The sequence below is a fragment of the Pristiophorus japonicus genome, chromosome 2 (genome assembly GCF_044704955.1).
Source record: "Pristiophorus japonicus isolate sPriJap1 chromosome 2, sPriJap1.hap1, whole genome shotgun sequence".
Classification (NCBI taxonomy): Eukaryota; Metazoa; Chordata; class Chondrichthyes; family Pristiophoridae; genus Pristiophorus; species Pristiophorus japonicus.
In genome coordinates this window covers 284,259,895-284,281,202 of record NC_091978.1, presented here as the reverse complement: position 1 = coordinate 284,281,202, position 21,308 = coordinate 284,259,895, and the positions used below count along the sequence as shown (strand labels likewise).

General features: G+C 43.6%; 1 protein-coding gene across 1 annotated transcript in view; it reads left to right on the top strand.

The window, feature by feature from the left end:
* Nucleotides 1-2,934: 2,934 nt before the first annotated feature.
* The window catches only part of dclk2a (doublecortin-like kinase 2a), a 640,305-nt gene continuing 621,931 nt past the window's right edge, over nucleotides 2,935-21,308 (top strand). The window contains exon 1 of the mRNA XM_070871479.1: nucleotides 2,935-3,872. Within this exon, the coding sequence (XP_070727580.1) occupies nucleotides 3,431-3,872 (442 nt within the window). The 5' untranslated portion in view covers nucleotides 2,935-3,430. The remainder of the gene's footprint in view (nucleotides 3,873-21,308) is intronic.

The window sequence follows — 21,308 nt, the reverse complement described above, 5'->3', positions numbered from 1 at the left end:
AAACATCAAATTGGTATTCCACCCACTACACTCTTCTCTAATCCTTCACCATTCTACACTCCAACTGACCATGAGCAATGACGTGGGAGATATGCTGGTATGTACTATCAGATTTTGAAGTAAAATCATTTTTTTCTTTCTATGTAGAAGACAGCAGTCATGGAGGACAATTATTGTGAATCTAAAGGAGATTGGATCTGGCCTCTCATAAACTGAACGTTTTTAACTGATATAGAAAAGTTTACCCCCTTCCCTCAAATAAAAATGAGTGGAAGATTGAAACTGGCAGAAGTTAAGCCAAAAAACAGATTACTGCCTAAAATCCAATTTTCTGCCTGGCTGATACTGGGTGGAGAATTCACTGAGAATAGCATCAGAGCCTTACGTCCTGTTGTTCTTGTTCTTGCCTAAACACCCTGAAACAGTCATGCTTCAAAAACACTGAAGATAAGATAAACTTTTAAATCATGTATTCCACTTCATGCGATACAAATTCGTCTGAGCCCATTTTCAACTGAGCTAGTAGCGTGCCTAATTACGTGGGTGCAATTAGTATTCAATATTGGTCAGGGACCTTATTATCATGAAAAAGGCAGTCTGCCAGAGCTACTAGCACTGTTGATTGACAGCTTACCTAATGGGGGTATGAATATCAGCTCCCATATTAATTGGATAAATGTTAGTACTCTCCCCTCTTATTCAGAAGGTTATGAGTTTAAGCCTCAGTCCAGGACTTCAGCACATAATTTAGGTTGACATTTCAGTGCTTTTCTGAGGGAGTGCTGCATTGTCAGAGGTGCTGTCTTTCAGATGAGACATTAAACCGAAGCCCTGTCTGCCCTCTCAAGTGGATGTAAAATATCACATGGCACTTTTTGAAGAAGAGCAGGGGAATTCTCTCAGTGTCCTGGCCAAGATTTGGCTCTCAACCAACATAACATTATTGCTGTTTATGGAACATTGGTGTGCACAAATTGGCTGTCGCATTTCCTTATATTACAGCAATGACTACACTTAAAAGCATTTCATTGGCTTTGAGACATCTTGAGGTTGTGAAAGGTGCTATATAAATGCAAGTTGTTTCTTTCATCAACAACCTATCTAGCCTATTTTAAAATGTTGATATGATATCTGCTTCAGTCACTAACTCTGGTGGTGCAGTGCACAGCCTCATAACCTTCAGTGTAAAAAGGTTTGTCCTGTGCTCTGTAGGTCACTGTTACCCACTTCCAACCACTTCTGAGAAACTACTCAACTCCTGCTTTCTGTTTCCTTCTCATCAGTTTTTAATCCAATTTGCTACCCTCCTCCTAATTCCATAACCCTTAATCTTATCTAATAGTCTCCTGTGTGGTATCTTGTCAAAGATTTGCTGAAAGTCCATGTACACCACATCCACTGTATTGCCCCCATCCACCATATATCACACCTTGATTAGGTTTGTCAAGCACAATCTCCCTTTCTAAAATCCATGTTAGCTGCTTCTAATTATTTTCTCTTCATCCAGGGATTTAGTATTTCAACTTGAATGAAAAATACGAACAGTTATCCTACCACAGTTGTTAAACTAACTGCCCTATAACTACTTGAATTAGCTTTGTCTTTCATTTTGAAAATGGATATTACATTGGCCACTCTCCAATCCTTTGGCATACATCCACTTTCAATAGAACCCTGAAATATAAATTCTAGGGCCACCGCTTTTTCTTCCCCTATTTCTCTTAGGATCCTTGGATGTATCCTGTTAGGTCCTGGCACCTTGTCCACATTTAGTTTAACTAACTTCTCTAATACTTTCTTTTTTTTGTTATATTTCTCATCTCACTTTTAAGCAATTCAGGATTGACTTGGTTCCCAATATTCTTCTCTTTTATTGAAGTGGGGTGAACTGAAGTACTTGTTAAATCTCCCTGCCAATTTCCACTTATCCTCTACTAACTCACTATTCCTCTCCTCTCAGGGTCCAACCTCACATTTAACAATTCCCTTTTAGCTGATGTATTTGTAAAATACTTTACTGCTCTTTTAAATCATTTTTGAGATTCTCTCCTCAGACGCCCCCTTTGCTTTCCTTATCCATTTCTCAACCTGATTCCTTATTTTCTCATATTTTGTTTTCATTTTCGTTTGACCTGTGCCTTCCTAATTGTTGACACAGAATGTAAATTGTAATGGTGGAGACTCTGCGTGATAAAGTATTGGGCTTTTGGAAATGAGAGCTGCATGGTATTTATGTCATGGCGATGCAAATAATCTGATGCCGTGTTTAACTTAATTTACGCCATTATGTACAGTATTTTCAAACAGATTCAATTAAATAGATTATGTTTTTTGAATCGTCATCACAAAAAAAATCGCTTTCATTTTCAGTATTACAAAACAAACTACTGCCAAATAATGAAGCACTATTTTTAATGCATTGTGAATTAAAAATATGTACTTAAAAACTCCAAGCCGTAAAAAAAAATCCTAGGTCAAAATGATAAACCAGTGAATAGGTTAGCATTTAAAAGAACAGGAAAAGTGGTTAGCAATAATTTGAGAGGCTGTCAGAAAGCCAGCCCTTGCGGCACTAAGACCTGGAGGAAGCTCTAGTGTGACTGTGCGGAGCTGCAGCGAGTTCCTCCGCACACTGCGGTTCAGCCCAGAGCCCTGCTGCTGCGGCTGCGGTTTGCAAAATAAAAGGATGAGAAGCTCGAATATTTACACCTCCATTACAACAGCCATGCGTCTGTGCCAGACATCTCCTCTGCCTTTCTGTATTTAAACGGCGAGAAACTGCAAAACATCAACCTCCCTTCTCATCCTTCAGAAACGAACCCCCCGCCCCAAGTGAGATCGCGTTGCTCCTGTTTCCGTTTTAGTGTCAAGTCGCTTTGGAGCTGGATCAGACCGACTTGCTCTCTCTCGCTCGCTGCTGCAATTGGCGGTGGACCACAGCAGAAAAGCACAGCATCCTGCCGGCTCTGTGCATCTTCTCCTCTTCCTCTCGTCAGTTAACTCAGCCCTATCATCTATAAAAAGGCTGAGACTGGGCAACGTGCACAACGGAATCTCCTCTGATCTTCTACTTTCCTCTTCATTTTAGTCATCGTCAGCCCCATCAACAATGATGTAGGATGTGACGAGACATCCTCCATCCTGGATCTACAGCCTGAGGAGTCCAGCACATTGTCTCTGGCGATCAAGACACTCTACTGCCATTGCTCTGTTTATTTATTTTTTAATAATAATAATTATTCACATATTTTAAATTTAATACCACAATAGGATCATAACAGTGACCTTGTATATGATTTTGGGGAGGTGGAGTTTTAGCCGAATCAGAGCTGGCAATCAAAAAAGGATCAGGATTATTAGCAGCTTAAAAGGAATATCAGTTTTTAAAAAAAATTGTGTTTGATTTTAATTTCTTATTGTACTATTAATAATGTCGCATGATCGGAGCATCGAGCTGGAGCACTTTGAGGAGAGGAGCCGGGGTCACCGGTCTCGGCGTGGGAGCGGGAGCGGAGGAGGAGGCGGTGGAGGAGGTGGTGGAGGCGGAAGCGGTGGAGGAGGCACGAGCTCCCGGGGTAATGGTTTACCGAGCCCCGCTCACAGCGCTCACTGCAGCTTCTACCGGACCCGAACCCTGCAGGCGCTCAGCCAGGAGAAAAAAGCCAAAAAGGTCCGCTTTTATCGGAATGGAGACCGCTACTTTAAAGGGCTTGTGTATGCCGTCTCCCAGGACAGGTTCAGGTCCTTAGATGCTTTGCTGGTGGAACTGACTAAGTCTCTCTCAGATAATGTCAATCTGTCCCAAGGTGTCAGGGGGATCTACAGTATCGATGGGAACAAGAAGATCACCAGCCTGGATGAATTGATGGAAGGTAAGTGAGAAAGAGACAAATGCCTTTAGATGCATGAAAGGTCGACTCAAATTATGCCAAAGTCAGAAAACTGATTTTGAACAGCATTATAATCTTCGAGAAGTAATATTAAAAATATAGCACAATACGATAGATAAACGAGTTCTACATTCAAGCACAGAAAGCTTGTTTTTGCTTTGAAGAGTAAGCTAATTATATTTACTGTTATTACAATAGTTGCAAAAACAAAGTGAAATGCCTGGAAACAAAGATTTGACCTTGGTCAGATTTTATGGGTGATTAAAAATCAATTAAATAAAAATCCTCGTTAGTATTTCTGCCAGTTTAGCGCTGATTATTATTGCTACTGTAACTAAAATAACAGCAATTTTTCACCTTAGGATGTTTTGGGGTTCTGATCTTGGAACAGTCTCCTTCTGAAACTTCGGCCAGAATCCAGCTTGTTGGTTTTCAGAAAAGAGCTTTAAGTGCTGGTTTCTACGTTTCCATTTTAGCTTTTATTTTAACTTTACATATGAGCTATAGGATTTTCACATCAGATGCAATTGTTGGGTGTGATATAATTATTATGTCATCAGTCAAGTCAGTGGACAAATTCCTCTGTTTACAAACTTGGTACAGTGCCTTCCAAGAGGCTGTACTGCTACTCATAGGGCTATAAATTGGCCAGGATAGCGCACGTTTTAACGTCATTTTTTTGTGTTTTTGACATTAACATTTTTTTCCGTCATTTTACGATATTGGCCAATGGTTTACCACCAGTGTTAAAAAATAACGACTGCCTTTCTTCAAAATCGTTTTTGTGACATCACTCGGCATCAAATATTCTGATATCGCCGTTTTTGAAAAATTGGTCAATACCACCATTTTTAAATACCGTGAAAAATACTGCCCAAAAAATGCAGGTCTTATCAGGTCGGATTCACGACGAAACCGGCGCGAACAGCGCCATCTTGAAAAACAGAGCTACAGTTCAGTGAATGAAAGCATTTGGAGGGAAGGCTGCATTTTACACTCTGAGAATTTTGTGAGTTTATACTTCGTTTTTAAGGACATTTAAGGACATTGAAAAGAATGGGACCGATGGTATCTCTGCCATTATTGCTGGCTGTTTTTGCTATCAAGCAGAGACCTGGAAGAAGGCTTATTTAACAGCATTATCAGCATAATCACAGACTTATGGGGAGGAGGCCTTACCCCCAACGGGTTTTCAGGGAGAGGCGCTCATACCTGCACCTGTCTGAGGCACAGTGCGTTAGAAGGCTGCGCTTTTGAAAAGAGGTGGTCACAGAGATATGCCAGCTCATAAAGACAGACATACAGCCTACAAGTGTGAGGAGGACTGCACTGTCTATGGAGGTGAAGGTCACTGCGGCACTTGCCTTCTATGCCTCTGGCTCCTTTCAGGCATCAGCAGTGGACAAATGCTCCATCTCACAGTTCGCTACACATCACTGCATTCGCCAGGTGACCGCTGCACTGTTTGCATGCAGGAAGAACTTCATCAGCTTACAAATCACCAGAGTGCCACAGAATGAGAGGGCTATAGGCTTTGCATGAATTGCTGGCTTCGCCAAAGTACAGGCTGCCATTGATTGTACGCACATCGCCCTGTGAACATCTTTTCAGGATCCGGAGGTTTATCGAAACCGAAAGGGATTCCATTCGCTGGAAGTACAGATCATCTGCAACCATACTCAGCACATCATGGCAATAAATGCAAAATTTCCAGGGAGAATCCATGATGCTTTCATCTTGCGTAAGAGCAGTGTCTCACAGCTGTTTGAGCGTCATCCAGAAGGCCAGAGCTGGATCCTGGAGGGCAAAGGTTACGGGCTCACCACCTGGTTCATGACCCCCCTCTGCAACCCTCAGACAGAAGCCGAGCATCGCTACAATAACAGCCATATAGCCATACGCAACATCATCGAAAAGACAATTGTTCCGATGCCAGGACCACCATGGAGGCTGCCTGCAATACTCCCCTCAGCAGGTCGCTGAGTTCACTGTGGTGTGCTGCATGCTACACAACTTAGCCATCATGAGGGGACAGGATTTGCCACTGGTTGTAGAACCACCTCAGGAGAGAGAGGGGGAGAAGGAGGAGGAGGACAAGGACGAGGAACCCATGCTACCACCACCACCCCAGGACGACACAGGAGGAAGCCTCGTGGAGTTTTCGCCACTGCAAGAGCCTTGTGTCAACAGCTGATAATTCACCGCTTCGTTTAAAGACTGAACGGCATGTTTCATAGAAACATAGAAACATAGAAACATAGGCCCTTCAAGCCTGCACTGCCATTCAATAAGACCATCGCTGATCATTCAACCTCAGTACCCCTTTCCTAGAACATAGAAAGAAACATAGAAACATAGAAAATAGGTGCAGGAGTAGGCCATTCAGCCCTTCTAGCCTGCACTGCCATTCAATGAGTTCATGGCTGAACATGCAACTTCAGTACCCCATTCCTATACCCTTTACATACCCTGCATACCCTTTGATCCCTTTGGCCGTAAGGGCCATATCTAACTCCTTTTTGAATATATCTAACGAACTGGCCTCAACAACTTTCTGCGGTAGAGAATTCCACAGAGTGAAGAAGTTTCTCCTCATCTCAGTCCTAAATGGCTTACCCCTTATTCTTAGACTGTGACCCCTGGTTCTGGAACTCCCCAGCAATGGGAACATTCTTCCTGCCTCTAACCTGTCCAATCTTATCAGAATTTTATATGTTTCTATGAGATCGCCTCTCATTCTTCTAAACTCCAGTGGATACAAGCCCAGTTGATCCAGTCTCTCCTCATATGTCAGTCCTGCCATCTTGAGAATCAGTCTGGTGAATCTTCGCTGTACTCCCTCAATAGCAAGAACGTCCTTCCTCAGATTAGGAGACCAAAATTGAACACAATATTCTATGTGTGGCCTCACCAAGGCTCTGTACAACTGCAGTAAGACCTCCCTGCTCCTATACTCAAATCCTCTAGCTATGAAGGCCCACTTGCCATTTGCCTTCTTCACCACCTGCTGTACCTGCATGCCAACCTTCAATGACTGATGTACCATGACACCCAGGTCTCGTTGCATCTTCCCTTTTCCTAATCTGTCACCATTCAGATAATATTCTGTCTTCCTGTTTTTGCCCCTAAAGTGGATAATCTCACATTTATCCACATTATACTGCATCTGCCATGCATTTGCCCACTCACCTAACCTGTCCAAGTCACCCTACAGCCTCTAAGCATCCTCCTCACAGCTCACACCGCCACCCAGCTTAGTGTCATCTGCAAACATGGAGATATTACATTCAGTTCCTTCATCTAAATCATTGATGTATGTTGTAAATAGCTGGGATCCCAGCTCTGAACCCTGCGGCACCCCATTGGAACCCATTCTGAAAAGGAGCTGTTTATTCCGAATCTCTGCTTTCTGACTGCCAACCATCCATGTCAATACATTACCCCCAATAACATGTGCTTTAATTTTTCACACTAATCTCTTGTGTGGGAACTTGTCAAAAGCCTTTTGAAAGTCCAAATACACCACATCCACTGGTTCTCCCTTGTCCACTCTACTAGTTACATCCTCAAAAAATTCTAAGAGATTTGTCAAGCATGATTTCCCTTTCATAAATCCATGCTGACTTGGACCAATCCTGTCACTGCTTTCCAAATGCACTGCTATTTCATCTTTAATAATTGATTCCAACATTTTCCCCACCACCGATGTCAGGCTAACCGGTCTGTTTTCTCTCTCCCTCCTTTTTTAAAAAGTGGTGTTAGATTAGCTACCCTCGAGTCCATAGGAACTGATCCAGAGTCAATAGAATGTTGGAAAATGATCACCAATGCATCCACTATTTCTAAGGCCACTTCCTTAAGTACTCTGGGATGCAGCCTATCAGGCCCAGGGATTTATCGGCCTTCAATCCCATCAATTTCCCTAACATAATTTCCTGACTAATAAGGATTTCCTTCAGTTCCTCCTTTACGCTCGACCCCCGAACCCCTAGTATTTCCGCTAGGTTATTTGTGTCTCCCTTAGTGAAGACATATCCAAAGTATTTCATCATTGACTGCCCACTATATCCCACCATGTTGACTATTTCCTTGTTATTATGTGAATGAGACACTGCACAAGTTTGGTTTAGTTGAAAAAATAATTTGAAATGTATTAAACATTTGTACAGTTGTACTTTAATGCAACTTTCTAACCTTTATTTTGTAACCTTAAATAACATTTTTGAATATTAAACTTTTCAATTGTAAACGTCACTTAAATAACAACAAACCAACCAACAACAACAACAATAAAAGAACAAAAGAACAGCTACAACAACAACAACCCCTGCAGCAAACATCCTTCCCCCTCCCAACTAATTTGGACCCCCCCGCTCCCGTCCACTATGGTCCTTGCTCTTGGCCTTGCCCCTACCCTCAGTGGTCCCAAGATGTTTTTAGCAGCGTGGCCAGGGCGCTGCTCTTGTTGGGGGAGAGGTGTAGGAGATGCCAATGGAAGCCCTGGAGAAGCTGGGACTGCAGAAGGCCCAGCTTCTGAGTGTTGAGCCTGTTGCTCAGCCTCAGTATTGACTGGTTTGGTCGGTCTGGGTGTCATGACTCTGAGGACTGGAGTGCCATGAGTCGAGACCATCCATTGCCACTGGGCATTGACAGCCTCGGTATTCTGACATGTTGCAGCTACTAGCTGTGAAAAACCCTCCCTAATGTCTACAGATAGTGCTGCAATGTTTCCCGAGATCCCACCCATGAACTCAAGGAGCTGCTTGCTGAGATGGATGCTCTACCCAGACATTCCCACCAAATCAATTTCCCTGTTTGCCTGCATTTCGACAGAGCGGTCATGCCGACTCAGCCTCCACACAGACGGCAGACGGGTTTCTGCCCTGGGTATGTTTTGCTGCAACCCACTGAGACCCGGGACCTTGGATGCTGGGTAACCAGGGACTGTCCCGCTTTCCTCCTCTGATGGATTGCCGGCTGCAGCTGAAATTCTTTGTGCCTGTGTGGCCTCCCCCACACCCACCAACACCACCCTCCCCCCCCCCCCCTACCCTCCCCACCATGTGAATTTCTTCCTCTTCCTCCTTTGGAGGTTCCTCAGCAGGGCTGAGGTAAATGTCCTCGACTACAGCATCCATCGAGCTGGTGGCGTCCTCTGCCATCTCCGAGGAGTTGGAATCCACATCTGCAAAATATAAAAGAACAGACGACTGGTTAGCAGCAGGGGAGGGGGTACGGTGACATGAGTAGGCTCACATTGCGCAGGCTCATTTGAAGGACCACCACTACTGCATTACATGTCGACGACAGAAAGTACATTGCATTAACTGAACCCTAGCCTGATCACAGTACAGCATAAACTGAAGCCTAGCTCACAGAGAGTACTTAACATTGAGTCAACCCAGACCATGGATTTTGCAAAGCTTACCCTCACTGTCCACCGTGGGCTCAGCATCCGCACGGGTAGTCGATCTCTGCGACGCACCCATTAGACCTGCCACGCGACTTTCAAGGTGGCTGAGTGGGACCAGTGTTGCCGGACCGCTGCCTGTTTTACACTGCTGTTGGCGGTTGTGCGACAACTTTCCCTGCAAAGATGGCAATAGAATTTTTTAACAGTGGGCCCTTCTGCTCTTGTGGTACACACAGATAGTCATCAAAGCACTTATACCATATTGTATGCATTTAATACAGTGTTCTATTTAATGACCCTGGTACTTGCACATTGTTCATCTCGAAAACATCGATGTGCAGAAACATCTTTTATTGGGCCTGAAATCCCGGTTCTTGGCTTCCCGCGGGCGCTCGCCTGAAAATAAGAAAAAAGATCCACACCTACCTTTTGCTCCTGCACCCTCTGTTCTAAGGCCTTCTCTTCCCGCTCTTCGTAGCGCGTCCACATCTTGGAGATACGGAGGGAGAAGCTGGAGTCACGTGGCACTGGACAACTAATGAAGGTACAGTATTCTCATTGATAATAATGGGAGCTCCGTAAATATGAGCTCCCTTTATTATCAATGAGAACCTACTCCCCCCCCGCAAACACGATAACACAACATGAAAAATTTTTAAAAACTCACATATTTAACATTAATTGAAATTAAAGTTAATGAAATGTTTTAGAAAAAATATTTTTTGGATTTTTAAAAAAGTTTTAATTAGGGTTTAAAATAAATTTACCTTCGTGGAAAGCGTTTTTAACATAAAAATGTGTTTTTAATTTTAATTATTATGTGTTTTAAAACTCTTACACTGGTAAAATTAGGCTATGCGCCTGCTTTTACCAGGCGCAAGAGTTTTAAAGATATTCGCTGGGCAAGAGTTGGGCAAATAGCCCAATCTTGCCCGTGCGAATGTTCTAGCTGTGGAGATGCAAAAGATCTGACAAGAGATATCTTGACAGATCGGAAAAGCCGGTTTTTGGCGCATACACATTGCGCTCCGAAAACCGGCTTTTGCGGGGCCTCGCCGAATTAGTACGTATGCCATACGGACCCGGCAAGGCCAGGGTTTAAGTAGTGCAATTCCAAGGACTATTCTGGAGTAACTTCATTGTAAGCAGCAGGGAGGAGTAATTTGGGGATATTTTCTTACCTTAAAAGAATTGTGGAATTGCAAGTTGTTCTTGTTCTTGTTGGTGATCTGAGAAACATTTTAGTGCCATCCAAGTTTGGAAAACCATACTACAGCTCAGTATACAGACTTCCAAGTTGGAAGTATGGTTTCCCAAGACCAGATTGCTCCAGACTGACTCTCAGATCACCACCAGCAAGAGTGACAACTTACATTTATATAATGCTGTTAACATAGCAAAACATCACAAGGTTTTTAAAAATTCATCCTGGGATGTGGGCGTTGCTGGCAAGGCCAGCATTTATTGCCGATTCATAATCACGCTTTGGTAGGTGATGGTGAGCCACCTTCTTGAACCGCTGCAGTCCTTGTGGTGAAGGTACTCTCACAGTATTGTTAGGGAGGGAGTTCCAGGATTTTGACCCAGTGACGATGAAGGAAGGGCGTTATAGTTCCAAATCAGGATGGTATATGACTTGGGAGAGAAACTTTCAGGTGCTGGTGTTCCCATGTGCCAGCTACCCTTGTCCTTCTAGGTGGAAGAGGTTGCTGGTTTGGGAGGTGCCTTGGCGAGTTTGGAAGAAGTCTTGGCGAGTTGCTGCAGTGCATCTTTTTCGCTGGTACACACTGCAGCCATGGTGTGCCGGTGATGGAGGGAATGAATGTTTAAGATGGTGCATGGGGTGGCAATCAAGTGGACTGCTTTGTCCTGGATGGTGTCGAGTTTCTTGAGTGTTGTTGGAGCTGCACTCATCCAGGCAAATGGAGAGTATTCCATCACACTCCTGACTTTTGCCTTGTAGATGGTGAAAAGGCTTTGGAGAGACAGGAGGTGGGACACATGCCGCAGAATACCCAGCCTCTGACCTGCTCTTGTTGCCACATTATTTATTTGGCTGTTCCAGTTAAGTTTCTGGTCAATGATGACCCCCAAGATGTTGATGGTGGAGGATTCGGTGATGGTAATGCCATTGAATATCAAGGGACAGTGGTTAGACTCTTGCTTTTTGGAGATAGTTATTGCTTGGTACTTCTGTGGCGAGAATGTTACTTGCCACTTATCAGCCCATGCCTCAATGTCATCCAGGTCTTGCTGCATGTCAGCATGGGCTACTTCATTATCTGAGGAATTACAAATGGAAATGAACACCGTGAAATCATCAGGAAACATCTCTATTTGTGACCTTATGATGGGAGGGAAGGTCATCGATGAAACAGCTGAAGGTGGTTGGGCCCTGAGGAACTCCTGCAGTGATGTCCTGGGGCTGGGATGATTGACCTGCAACAACCACAACCATCTTCTTTTGTGCTAGGTATGACTCCAGCCAGTGGAGAGCTTTACCCCCGATTCCTATTGACTTCAGTTTTCCTCGGGTTCCTTGATGCCACTCTCGGTCAAATGCTACCTTGATGTCAAGGGCAGTCACTCTCACCTCACCTCTGGAATTCAGTAATGAGGTCTGGAGCCGAATGGTTCTGGCAGAACCCAAACTAAGCATTGGTGAGCAGGCTATTGGTGAGTAAGTGCCACTTGATAGCTCTGCCGACGACACCTTCCATCACTTGCTGATGATTGAGAGTAGACAGATGAGGCGGTAGTTGGCCGGATTGGAATTGTCCATGGGCAGTTTTCCACATTGTCGGGTAGATGCCAGTTGTAGCTTGGAGCAGCTTGGTTAGATGCGTACAAAAGAATAATGCTATGGATGCTGGAATCTGAAATAAAAACAGAAAATGCTGGAAATCTCAGCGGGTCAGCCAGCATCTGTGGAGAGAAACCAAGTTAACGTTGCGGGTCAGTGACTCTTCGTCAGAACTAGCAAATATTTGAAATGATAAAATTTTTAAGGCCCATTGAAAGGGGGAGGGGAGGAAAGAACAAAAGGGAAGGTCTGTGTTAGGGTGGAAGACAGGAGAGATTAGAAGGAAAAAACAGATCATGGGCCGAATTGAGATGGTAATAGCAGAAGTTAGAAAAAAATTAGTTTAGATAGGGTGTGATATTTACCAGCTGCCATGGGAAACAAAGAAGAGAAAAAATACATCAGACCAAATATGGGCAGAGGTTAAGGTCTGAAATTATTGAACTCGATGTTGAGTCCAAAAGGCTATAAAGTGCCTAAATGAAAGATGAGGTGCTGTTCCTCAAGCTTGCGTTGAGTTTCATTGGAACAGTACAGGAATTCAAGGATGGAGACATCAGAGTGGGAGTAGAGCGGAGAATTAAAGTGACAGACGACTGAAAGCTCAGGGTCACACTTACGGACTGAACAGAGATGTTCCGCAAAGCAGTCACCCAATCTGTGCTTGGTCTCCCGAATGTAGAGCAGCAAATACAGTATACTAAATTGAAAGAAGTACAAATAAATCGCTGTTTCACCTGGAAGGAGTATTTGGGGCCCTGTACAGTGGGAAGGGAGGAAGTAAAAGGGCAGATGTTGCATCTCCTGTGCTTGCACAGAAAGGTGAGTGGGAAGGGGAAGTGGGTGTTGGGGTGACTGCGGAATGGACCAGGGTGTTGCGGAGGGAGAGGTCCCATCGGAATGCTGAGAGGAGGGGAGGGGAAGATGTGATTGGTAGTGGGATCACGCTGGAGGTGGCGGAAATGGCAAAGAATGATACATTGAAGGTGGAGGCTGGTGGGGTGAAAGGTGAGGACAAGGGGAACCCTGTCGTTCTGAGAGGGAGGGGAAGGTGTGAGAGCAGAGGTGTTGGAAATAGAACGGGCATGGTCGAGGGCCATGTAAACCACAGTGGAGGGGAATTCTCGGTTGAAGAAAAAAGAAGACATATCAGAGACACTGGTGTGGAAGGTGGTGTCGTCAGAGCAGATGCGACGGAGACGGAGAAACTGGGCAAATAGAATGGAGTCCTTACAGGATGCGGGGTGGGAGGAAGTTGTCCAGGTAGCTGTGGGAGTCAGTGGGCTTATAGTGAATGTTTGTCAATAGTCTATCCCCAGAAATGGAGACAGAGAAATTGAGGAAGGGAAGGAAAGAGTCGGAAATAGACCATGTGAAGGTGAGGGAAGGGTGGAAATTGGATTCAAAGGGAATGAAATTTTCTAGTTCAGGGTGAGAGCAGGAAATGGCACCGATATGGTCATCAATGTATCGGAAAAAGGGGGGGGACCCAAGTAGGACTGGAACAAATAATGTTCCATATATCCCATGAAAAGGCAGACATTGCTAGGACCCATGCGGATTCCCATAGCAACATCTTTAATTTGGAGGAAGTGAGTGGAGTTAAAGAAGAAGTTGTTCAATGCGAGAACAAGTTCAGCCAGGTGGAGGAAGGAGGTGGTGGATGGGGACTGGTTGGGCCTCTGCTCGAGGAAGAAGCGGAGCGCCCTCAAGCCATCCTGGTGGGGGATGGAAGTGTAGAGGGTTTGGATGTCCATAATGAAAAGGAGACAGTTGGGGCTGGGAAACTGGAACCTATTAAAGTGACGGAGGGCATCAGAGGAGTCGCGGATGTAGGTGGGAAGAGAGTGGGCAAGGGGAGAAAAAATAGAGTCAGGATAGGAAGAAATCAGTTCCGTGGGGCAAGAACTGGCTGATAATCATTATCTCGTATTCTCATTGATAAAAATGGGAGCTCTGTTTGTATGAGCTCCCATTACTATCAATAAGAATAACCCCCTAAAACAAGAAACAGCACACTTAATTAAAAAAAACACCTCATACATTTAAAATTAATTGAAATTAAATGTTTTAGAAAAAAATTAATTTTTTGGATTTAAAAAAAAATGTTTTAATAGGGTTAAAAATAAACTTTCCTTAATGGACGGGGTTTTTAATATAAAAATTAATGATTAAATTAAATTTTTCTGTTTTAAAAGTGTTACGCTGGTAAAAGTAAGCTATACGCCTGCTTTTACCAGGTGTAAACGTTTGAAGGATATTCGCTGGGCATGAGTCGAACAAATAGCCCAATCTTTGCCGCGTGGAAGAACTTTTGACAGATTGGAAAAGCCGGTTCTTGGCCCATCGTGCCTGTGCCAGCTCCTTGAAAGAGCTATCCAATTAGTCCTACTTATCTGCTCTTTCCCCATAGCCCTGTAATTTTTTCCTTTTCAAGTAATTATCCATTTCCTTTTTGAAAGTTATTATTGAATCTACTTCCACCACCCTTCCAGATCATAACAACTCGCTGCATAAAAAGTTTTTACTTCATGGCGCCTCTGGTTCTCTTGAATCTGTGTCCTTTGGTTTCCGACCCTTCTGCCACTGAAACAGTTTCTTCTTATTTACTCTTTCAAGATTTTGAACACCTCTGTCAAATCCCCCATTATCCTTTGCTGCTCTGAGTTTCTCTAGTCTCTCCACGTAACCAAAGTCTTTCATCCCTGGTACCTCCTCCGCACCCTCTCTGAGGCCTCGACATCCTTCCTGAAGTGTGGTGCCTAGAATTTGCCAGAATACTCCAGCTGGGGCCTAACCAGTGTTTTATAAAGGTACAGCATAGATTCCTTGCTTTTGTATGCTATGCCTCTATTTATAAAGCCAAGGATCCTATGTCCCTTTGTAACAGCTTCATCAACTTGTCCTGCCACCTTGAAAGATTTATGTCCATACACCCCCAGGTCTATCTGGCCTTGCACCCCCTTTAAAATTGTACCATTTAGTTTTTATTGCCTCTCCCCATTCTTCCTACCACAATTAATCACTTAACACTTTTCTGCGTTAAATTTCATTTGACATATGTCTGCCCATTTCGCCACTCTGTCTATGTCCTCCTGAAGTCTGTTATTATCCTCCTCACTGAGTTTCGTTTCATCTAAAACCTTTGAAATTATGCGCTGTACACCCAAGTTTAGGTCATTACTATATATCAAAAAGAGCAGTGCTCCTAACTATGACCACCTCCAGTCCTTTATTGCCTCCTGAATGCTCCATTCTACTGATTCTGGTCTCTGTGCATTGTCCCTCCCACCACTGTTGGCAGAGCTTACAGCCACCATGGTCCTACTCTATGGGACTCCTCCTTAAACCTCTCTGTCTCTCTATTCTCTACACCTTTAAAAACCTCCTCAAGACCCATCTCTTTGGCCAAGCTGTCATGCAGCTCTTCCTTCTTGGCTCAGTGGCCAGGATTTTACTTACTTGGGCGGGGGTCCGGTGCGGGCGATGTCGATGACGGGTCGCAGCCCCGCTGCTGGCTTCCTCCCGCTGTCCAAAATGAACTTACATTAATAGGGCTTGTTAAGCCCGCACAGCGCGTTTCCTGGTCCAATTAGAGGAAACGAGTCTGGTGACTTCATTCGTGACGGGTCATCAGCCAGTTTCCTTAAAGGGACCATGGTCACATTTCTTTTGATGTTTGTGCTGTCAGTGTTCCACAGCTTTGGAGAACTGCATCTAGGTTCTCCCATGATTCCCTTTTGCTTATGGAGTGAGTCAGAGCACACATTAAGGTACTCTTCCCTTCCATTGGGTGGAAGTGGCCTCCCCAGGAGATATCTGGAAACATAGAAAATAGCTGCAGAAGTCGGCCATTCGACCCTTCGAGCCAGCACCACCATTCAATATGATCATGGCTGATCATCCAAGTTCAATACCCCATTCCTGCTTTCTCTCCAGACCCCTTGATCCCTTTAGCCGTAAGGGGCACATCTAACTCCCTTTTGAATATATCTAACGAACTGGCCTCAACAACTTTCTGTGGTAGAGAATTTCACAGGTTCACAATTCTCTGAGTGAAGAAGTTTCTCCTCATCTCGGTCCTAAATGGCTCACCTCTTATCCTTAGACTGTGAGCCCTGGTTCTGGACTTTCCCAACATCGGGAACATTCTTCCTGCATCTAATCTGTCCAATCCCGTCAGAATTTTATATGTTTCAATGAGATCCCCTCTCATTCCTCTAAATTCCAGTGAATATAAACCTCGTCGCTCCAGTCTTTCTTCATATGTCAGTCCTGCCATCCTGGAAATCACTTTGTTGCACTCCCTCAATAGCAAGACTGTCATTCCTCAGATTAGGAGACCAATATTCAAGGTGTGGCCTCACCAAGGCCCTGTACAGCTGCAGTAAGACCTCCCTGCTCCTATACTCAAATCTTTCTTCGCCGCCTGCTGTACCTGCATGCCAACTTTCAATGACTGATGTACCATAACATCCAGGTCTCGTTGCACCTCCCCTTTTCCTAATCTGTCACCATTCAGATAATAATCTGCCTTCCTGTTTTTACCACCAAAGTGGATAACCTCACATTTATCTACATTATACCGCATCTGCCATGAATTTGCCCACTCACCTAACCTGTCCAAGTCAACCTGCAGCCTCTTAGCATCCTCCTCACAGCTCACACCACCACCCAGCTTAGTGTCATCTGCAAACTTGGAGATATTACATTCAATTCCTTCGTCTAAATCATTAATGTATATTGTAAATAGCTGGGGTCCCAGCACTGAACCTTGCGGTACCCCACTAGTCACTGCCTGCCATTCTGAAAAGGACCCATTATATTCCTACTCTCTGCTTCCTGTCTGCCAACCAGTTCTCTATCCACGTCAATACATTACCCCCAATACCATGTGCTTTAATTTTGCACACTAAGCTCTTGTGTGGAACCTTATCAAAAGCCTTTTGAAAGTCCAAATACACCACATCCACTGGTTCTCCCTTGTCCACTCTACTAGTTACATCGTCAAAAAATACTAGAAGATTTGTCAAGCATGATTTCCCTTTCATAACTCCATGCTGACTTGGACCGATCCTGTCACTGCTTTCCAAATGTGCTACTATTACTTCTTTAATAATTGATTCCAACCTAATTTACGTTTACAGCACTTCCAGCCTAAGGAAATGTCCTAAGGAGTGTTGCAGGTAGGTGCAAGGAAAAGACGCTGGCCGTAATTTTCCAGGGTGTTAGCAGGCGGGATCGATGGCAGGTCAGATGAGAAAGGTTTTTTATTGACAGCGGGTCGGCAACCCGCTGTGTTCCCGCCGCCGCATCTGTCACTGCTGAGCAAACCCGACAGGCAGCGGTGGGCAACCCAATTAAACTCATTGTAGTCTACTTAACAGATCCTTAACAAGCCTTTTAAAAACTTACTTTTTAACTTTAACTTCACGGCCATGGGAATGACGTACGGGGACCACGGTTGTCAACCTGAGGCAAGAGTTCAGTGGCCATTGCCCCAGCTGATTCCTTGACAGCTTGAAATGTACAGTAAATCTCCCACCTGACAGAACATCACTTTCCTCAGCCACAAGCTGCTCCTCATGGCATTTCCACAAGAGAAGCAGAAGGCTACAAGTGTTTACACCAAAGTCTCCATCCAGTCTCACCTCAAAACCTCTCTCACCATTGAAGATCGCTTCTGTCATCTGTACTTCACCTGCCTTCTATTCCATCGGCATGGGTACCGTTTATACAGTCTCACCTTGATCCTCAGAATCGGACCACAATGAGCAGCACAAGGCACACCAGCAGCACCAACAACATCAACCTTCTCCGCAATCAACTGATGCTGCATAGGGCAGAGGGCATCAGCACCCGAGCACGTTGCTGCCGGGAGGCCAGGGATTGCCTCATCATGGCTAAATTTACTTAACTTTACGCTGTACACCCATATGGCTGTCACATGATGCTCCAGGTTGGCACCACCCTACACCAACACCATAAAGCACTCCTACAATGATCAAGCTATTCCATTCACACACACCACGCGGAGAACCGTTACGTCTCACTATTCACTGCAACTCACTAGGCCACTTCCAAAGGTACACACAAATCTGTCCAAGACTGGAAAGTATTGAAAATAAAGATGTTTGACAGCACATTAATACAAACATCACATAAACATTGGATAAAACATCCAAGTGGCTTGTGTATTGTTATTTGGTATGATTTTGCACTAAGATGAGGGTGAATGTGAGGAATGGCTAGTGAGATGGGGATGTGATAATGTAGATAGAGAGAGAGGGTTGGGTGGAGGTGCCAGATAAGTTGGTGTAAGGATGTGCAGGAGTAGGGTAGGTAAGGCAAATTGATGGGGATGTGATGAGAGGCACAGCAGGATGAGGTTGAGTGTGACTTTGTACTAATGTTTCATGCTCTACTGAGATCATTGAAACATTTGCGCCACTGCATCCAGGTCCTCCTGACCATATCCCTGCTTGTGCCCTCCTGTGCAATGTGCAACCAGGCTAACCTACCCTTCTAAATTTGTCTTTATAATGAGTGGTGTACTTTTCCTTTAAAGCTAGCTGGTACAGACATTTCCTGACTCAAACACTTCGCAGCCAGCACAGAGAAGGAAGCTGATCTGCATTGCAGGTCCCACAGCTGATGTCACATTTCCTCCATTTCAGCCACGAGACCTAGAATGCTGGGTTTCTATGATGAAAATAAATGGCACGTGATTTTTTTAAAAACTGAAATCAGATAGAGGTCCTAGTAATAAAATGAAATACTGGAAATACACAACAGGCTTGTCAGTATCTAAAAAGATGATAGACAGATTAACTTTTGGATGCAGCCTCTTCAGCAGAATTCATATCAGGGTTCTTGAGGAAACATCGACAACCAAAATGTTAATCTATCTTTTCTCTTTTCAGATGCTGATGAACCTGTTATATTATTCTAGTAATTTCACTTTTTAATTCAGAGTTCCAGAATTTGTGTTTTTTTCCTTTTTATCTCTGGGGGCCTATAGGTTTTTAAAATTTACATTGAAAGGACCTACCAGTGCATTTATCGTCTCATTACATTAGTATGTTTAATTTTTGTCATTTGGTTTAAAAAATCCTTTTGGTTTATTTCCCAGATTGTTACATTTTTTATGGATGTTCAACATTTGAAAATGTTTATTAAATTTTAATATTAGTGAGTACAGTAGTGCAGTGGTTATGTTACTGGACTAGTAATCCAGAGGCCTGGATGAGTAATCCAGAGAATTTCAAATCCCATCGTGGCAGTTTGAGAACTTGAATTCAGTTTAAAAAGACTGGCATCAGTAAAAGTGATGATGAAGCTGTTGGATTGTCTCTAAAATCTAACTGGTTCACTAATATCATTTAGGGAAAGAAACCTGCCAACCTTATCCAGTCTGGCTTATATGAGACTCCAGTCCCACACCAACATGGTTGACTCTTTAACAACCCTCTGAAGTGGCCAAGAAGTCCACAGTTTAAATGTCGACCTTGGCTCAGTGGTAGCACTCTCACTTCAGTCAGAAGGTTGTGGGTTCGAGTTCCGCTCCAGAAATTTGAGCACATAATATAGGCTGACACTTCAGTGCAGTACTAAGGGAGTGCTGTACTGTCAGACTTTATACTGTCTTTCGGATGAGGTCGTGTCTGCAAACTCAAATGGCCATAAAATATCCCATGGCACGATTCGAAGATGAAAAGGGGTGTTCTCATGGTGTCCTGGATAATATTTATCCCGCAATCAACATCACTAAAACAGATTATCTGGTCATTATCTCATTGCTATTTGTGGGACCTTGGTGTGCACAATTTAGATCCTGTGTTTCCTACATTACAACAGTTACTACGAAAGTACTTCATTGGCTGTAAAGCATTTGGGATGTCGTGAGGTCATGCTTATATAAATGCAAGTCTTTCATTTTTCTTTCTATCAAAGTGTTGCAGAGTAACACCTTCACCACAAGGCAGTTCAAGAAGATGGCCCACCGCCACCTTCTCAGGATCACTAAGGATGGACAATATATGCCTGTCTTTCCAGCGATGCCCATACCCTGTTAATGAATAAATACATAGCTCTGTTTACATAGCTTACATACATAGGGAGAGAAATTGGCCAACCTTGCGCACTTTTTTTCGGCGATATTTCGCTTTTTTGCCGGTAAAAGGTACTCACCTAAATTGGCCAAAGTTAACGAATGACGGTTTTGAAATACCGGAAAGTGGATTGACAATGTGCAACGCCAAAAAAAAACACACCGCTTAAAATTGGCCGTTTGGGGAACTCGTACTCAGGGTGAAAAAAAAACACCTGAGAAAAGCCTGCATTGAAGCCAGAGAAACAGCTGTATGAAGACCTACAAAAAAGGTAAGTTGAAGTTTTTATTTTTTAATTCTTTTTCAGCAATTCGTTAGCTTAAGCATATCGTGAATGCTTTCTGATTTTTTTTTAAATTTAGCAATTTTTATTGTGCTTTCTCCCCTCACAGGGCCTGTATTTTTGGCGGTGATAGGCCTCGGGCTAAAGTTGGTGAGGACTGCGGTTTCCACCGTGAATCCTTGTGCAACACCGATTTTTATCGTGCATTTATTTTGCCAATTTTACCCCCTTAAAAAATGGTGGTGTTAGTGATTTTTTATTTTGTAAAATAACGAGAAAAAAAACAATATCGCCAAAGATTTCTAGCCTATAGTATGTAAACTATGTAAATGTAGCTATTTATTCATTCTCAGGATATGGGCATCGCCGACAGGACATTTGCAGTGTTATAATTGTTTTTTATAATACAGGTCTTAATTGTTGTGTCATTTTGCAACTTATAAATCTAATTTTAGAAACAAAAAGAATGACAATATAGTTGATGACACTGGGCTGAGTGCTGGAAAAGAGAGCAAGAATTCTGAGAATACAAATTAAAAATAAATAATCACGCAAAACAATTACACCAAGGAGGGATGACACAAGAGAATACTGTGAAGGTTTTAGTTTGATAGAAAAGAAGACTATGCATTTATATCGTACCGTTCATGACCTTGGGATGTCTCCCAAAACACTGCAGCCAATTAAGTATTTTTGAAGTGTAGTCACTTAAAATGTAACGAAACACAGCAGCCAAAGTGCACACTAAAAGGTCGTACAAATAACAGTGAGGTAAACAACGAGATAGTCTGTTTTAATTAAATTGGTT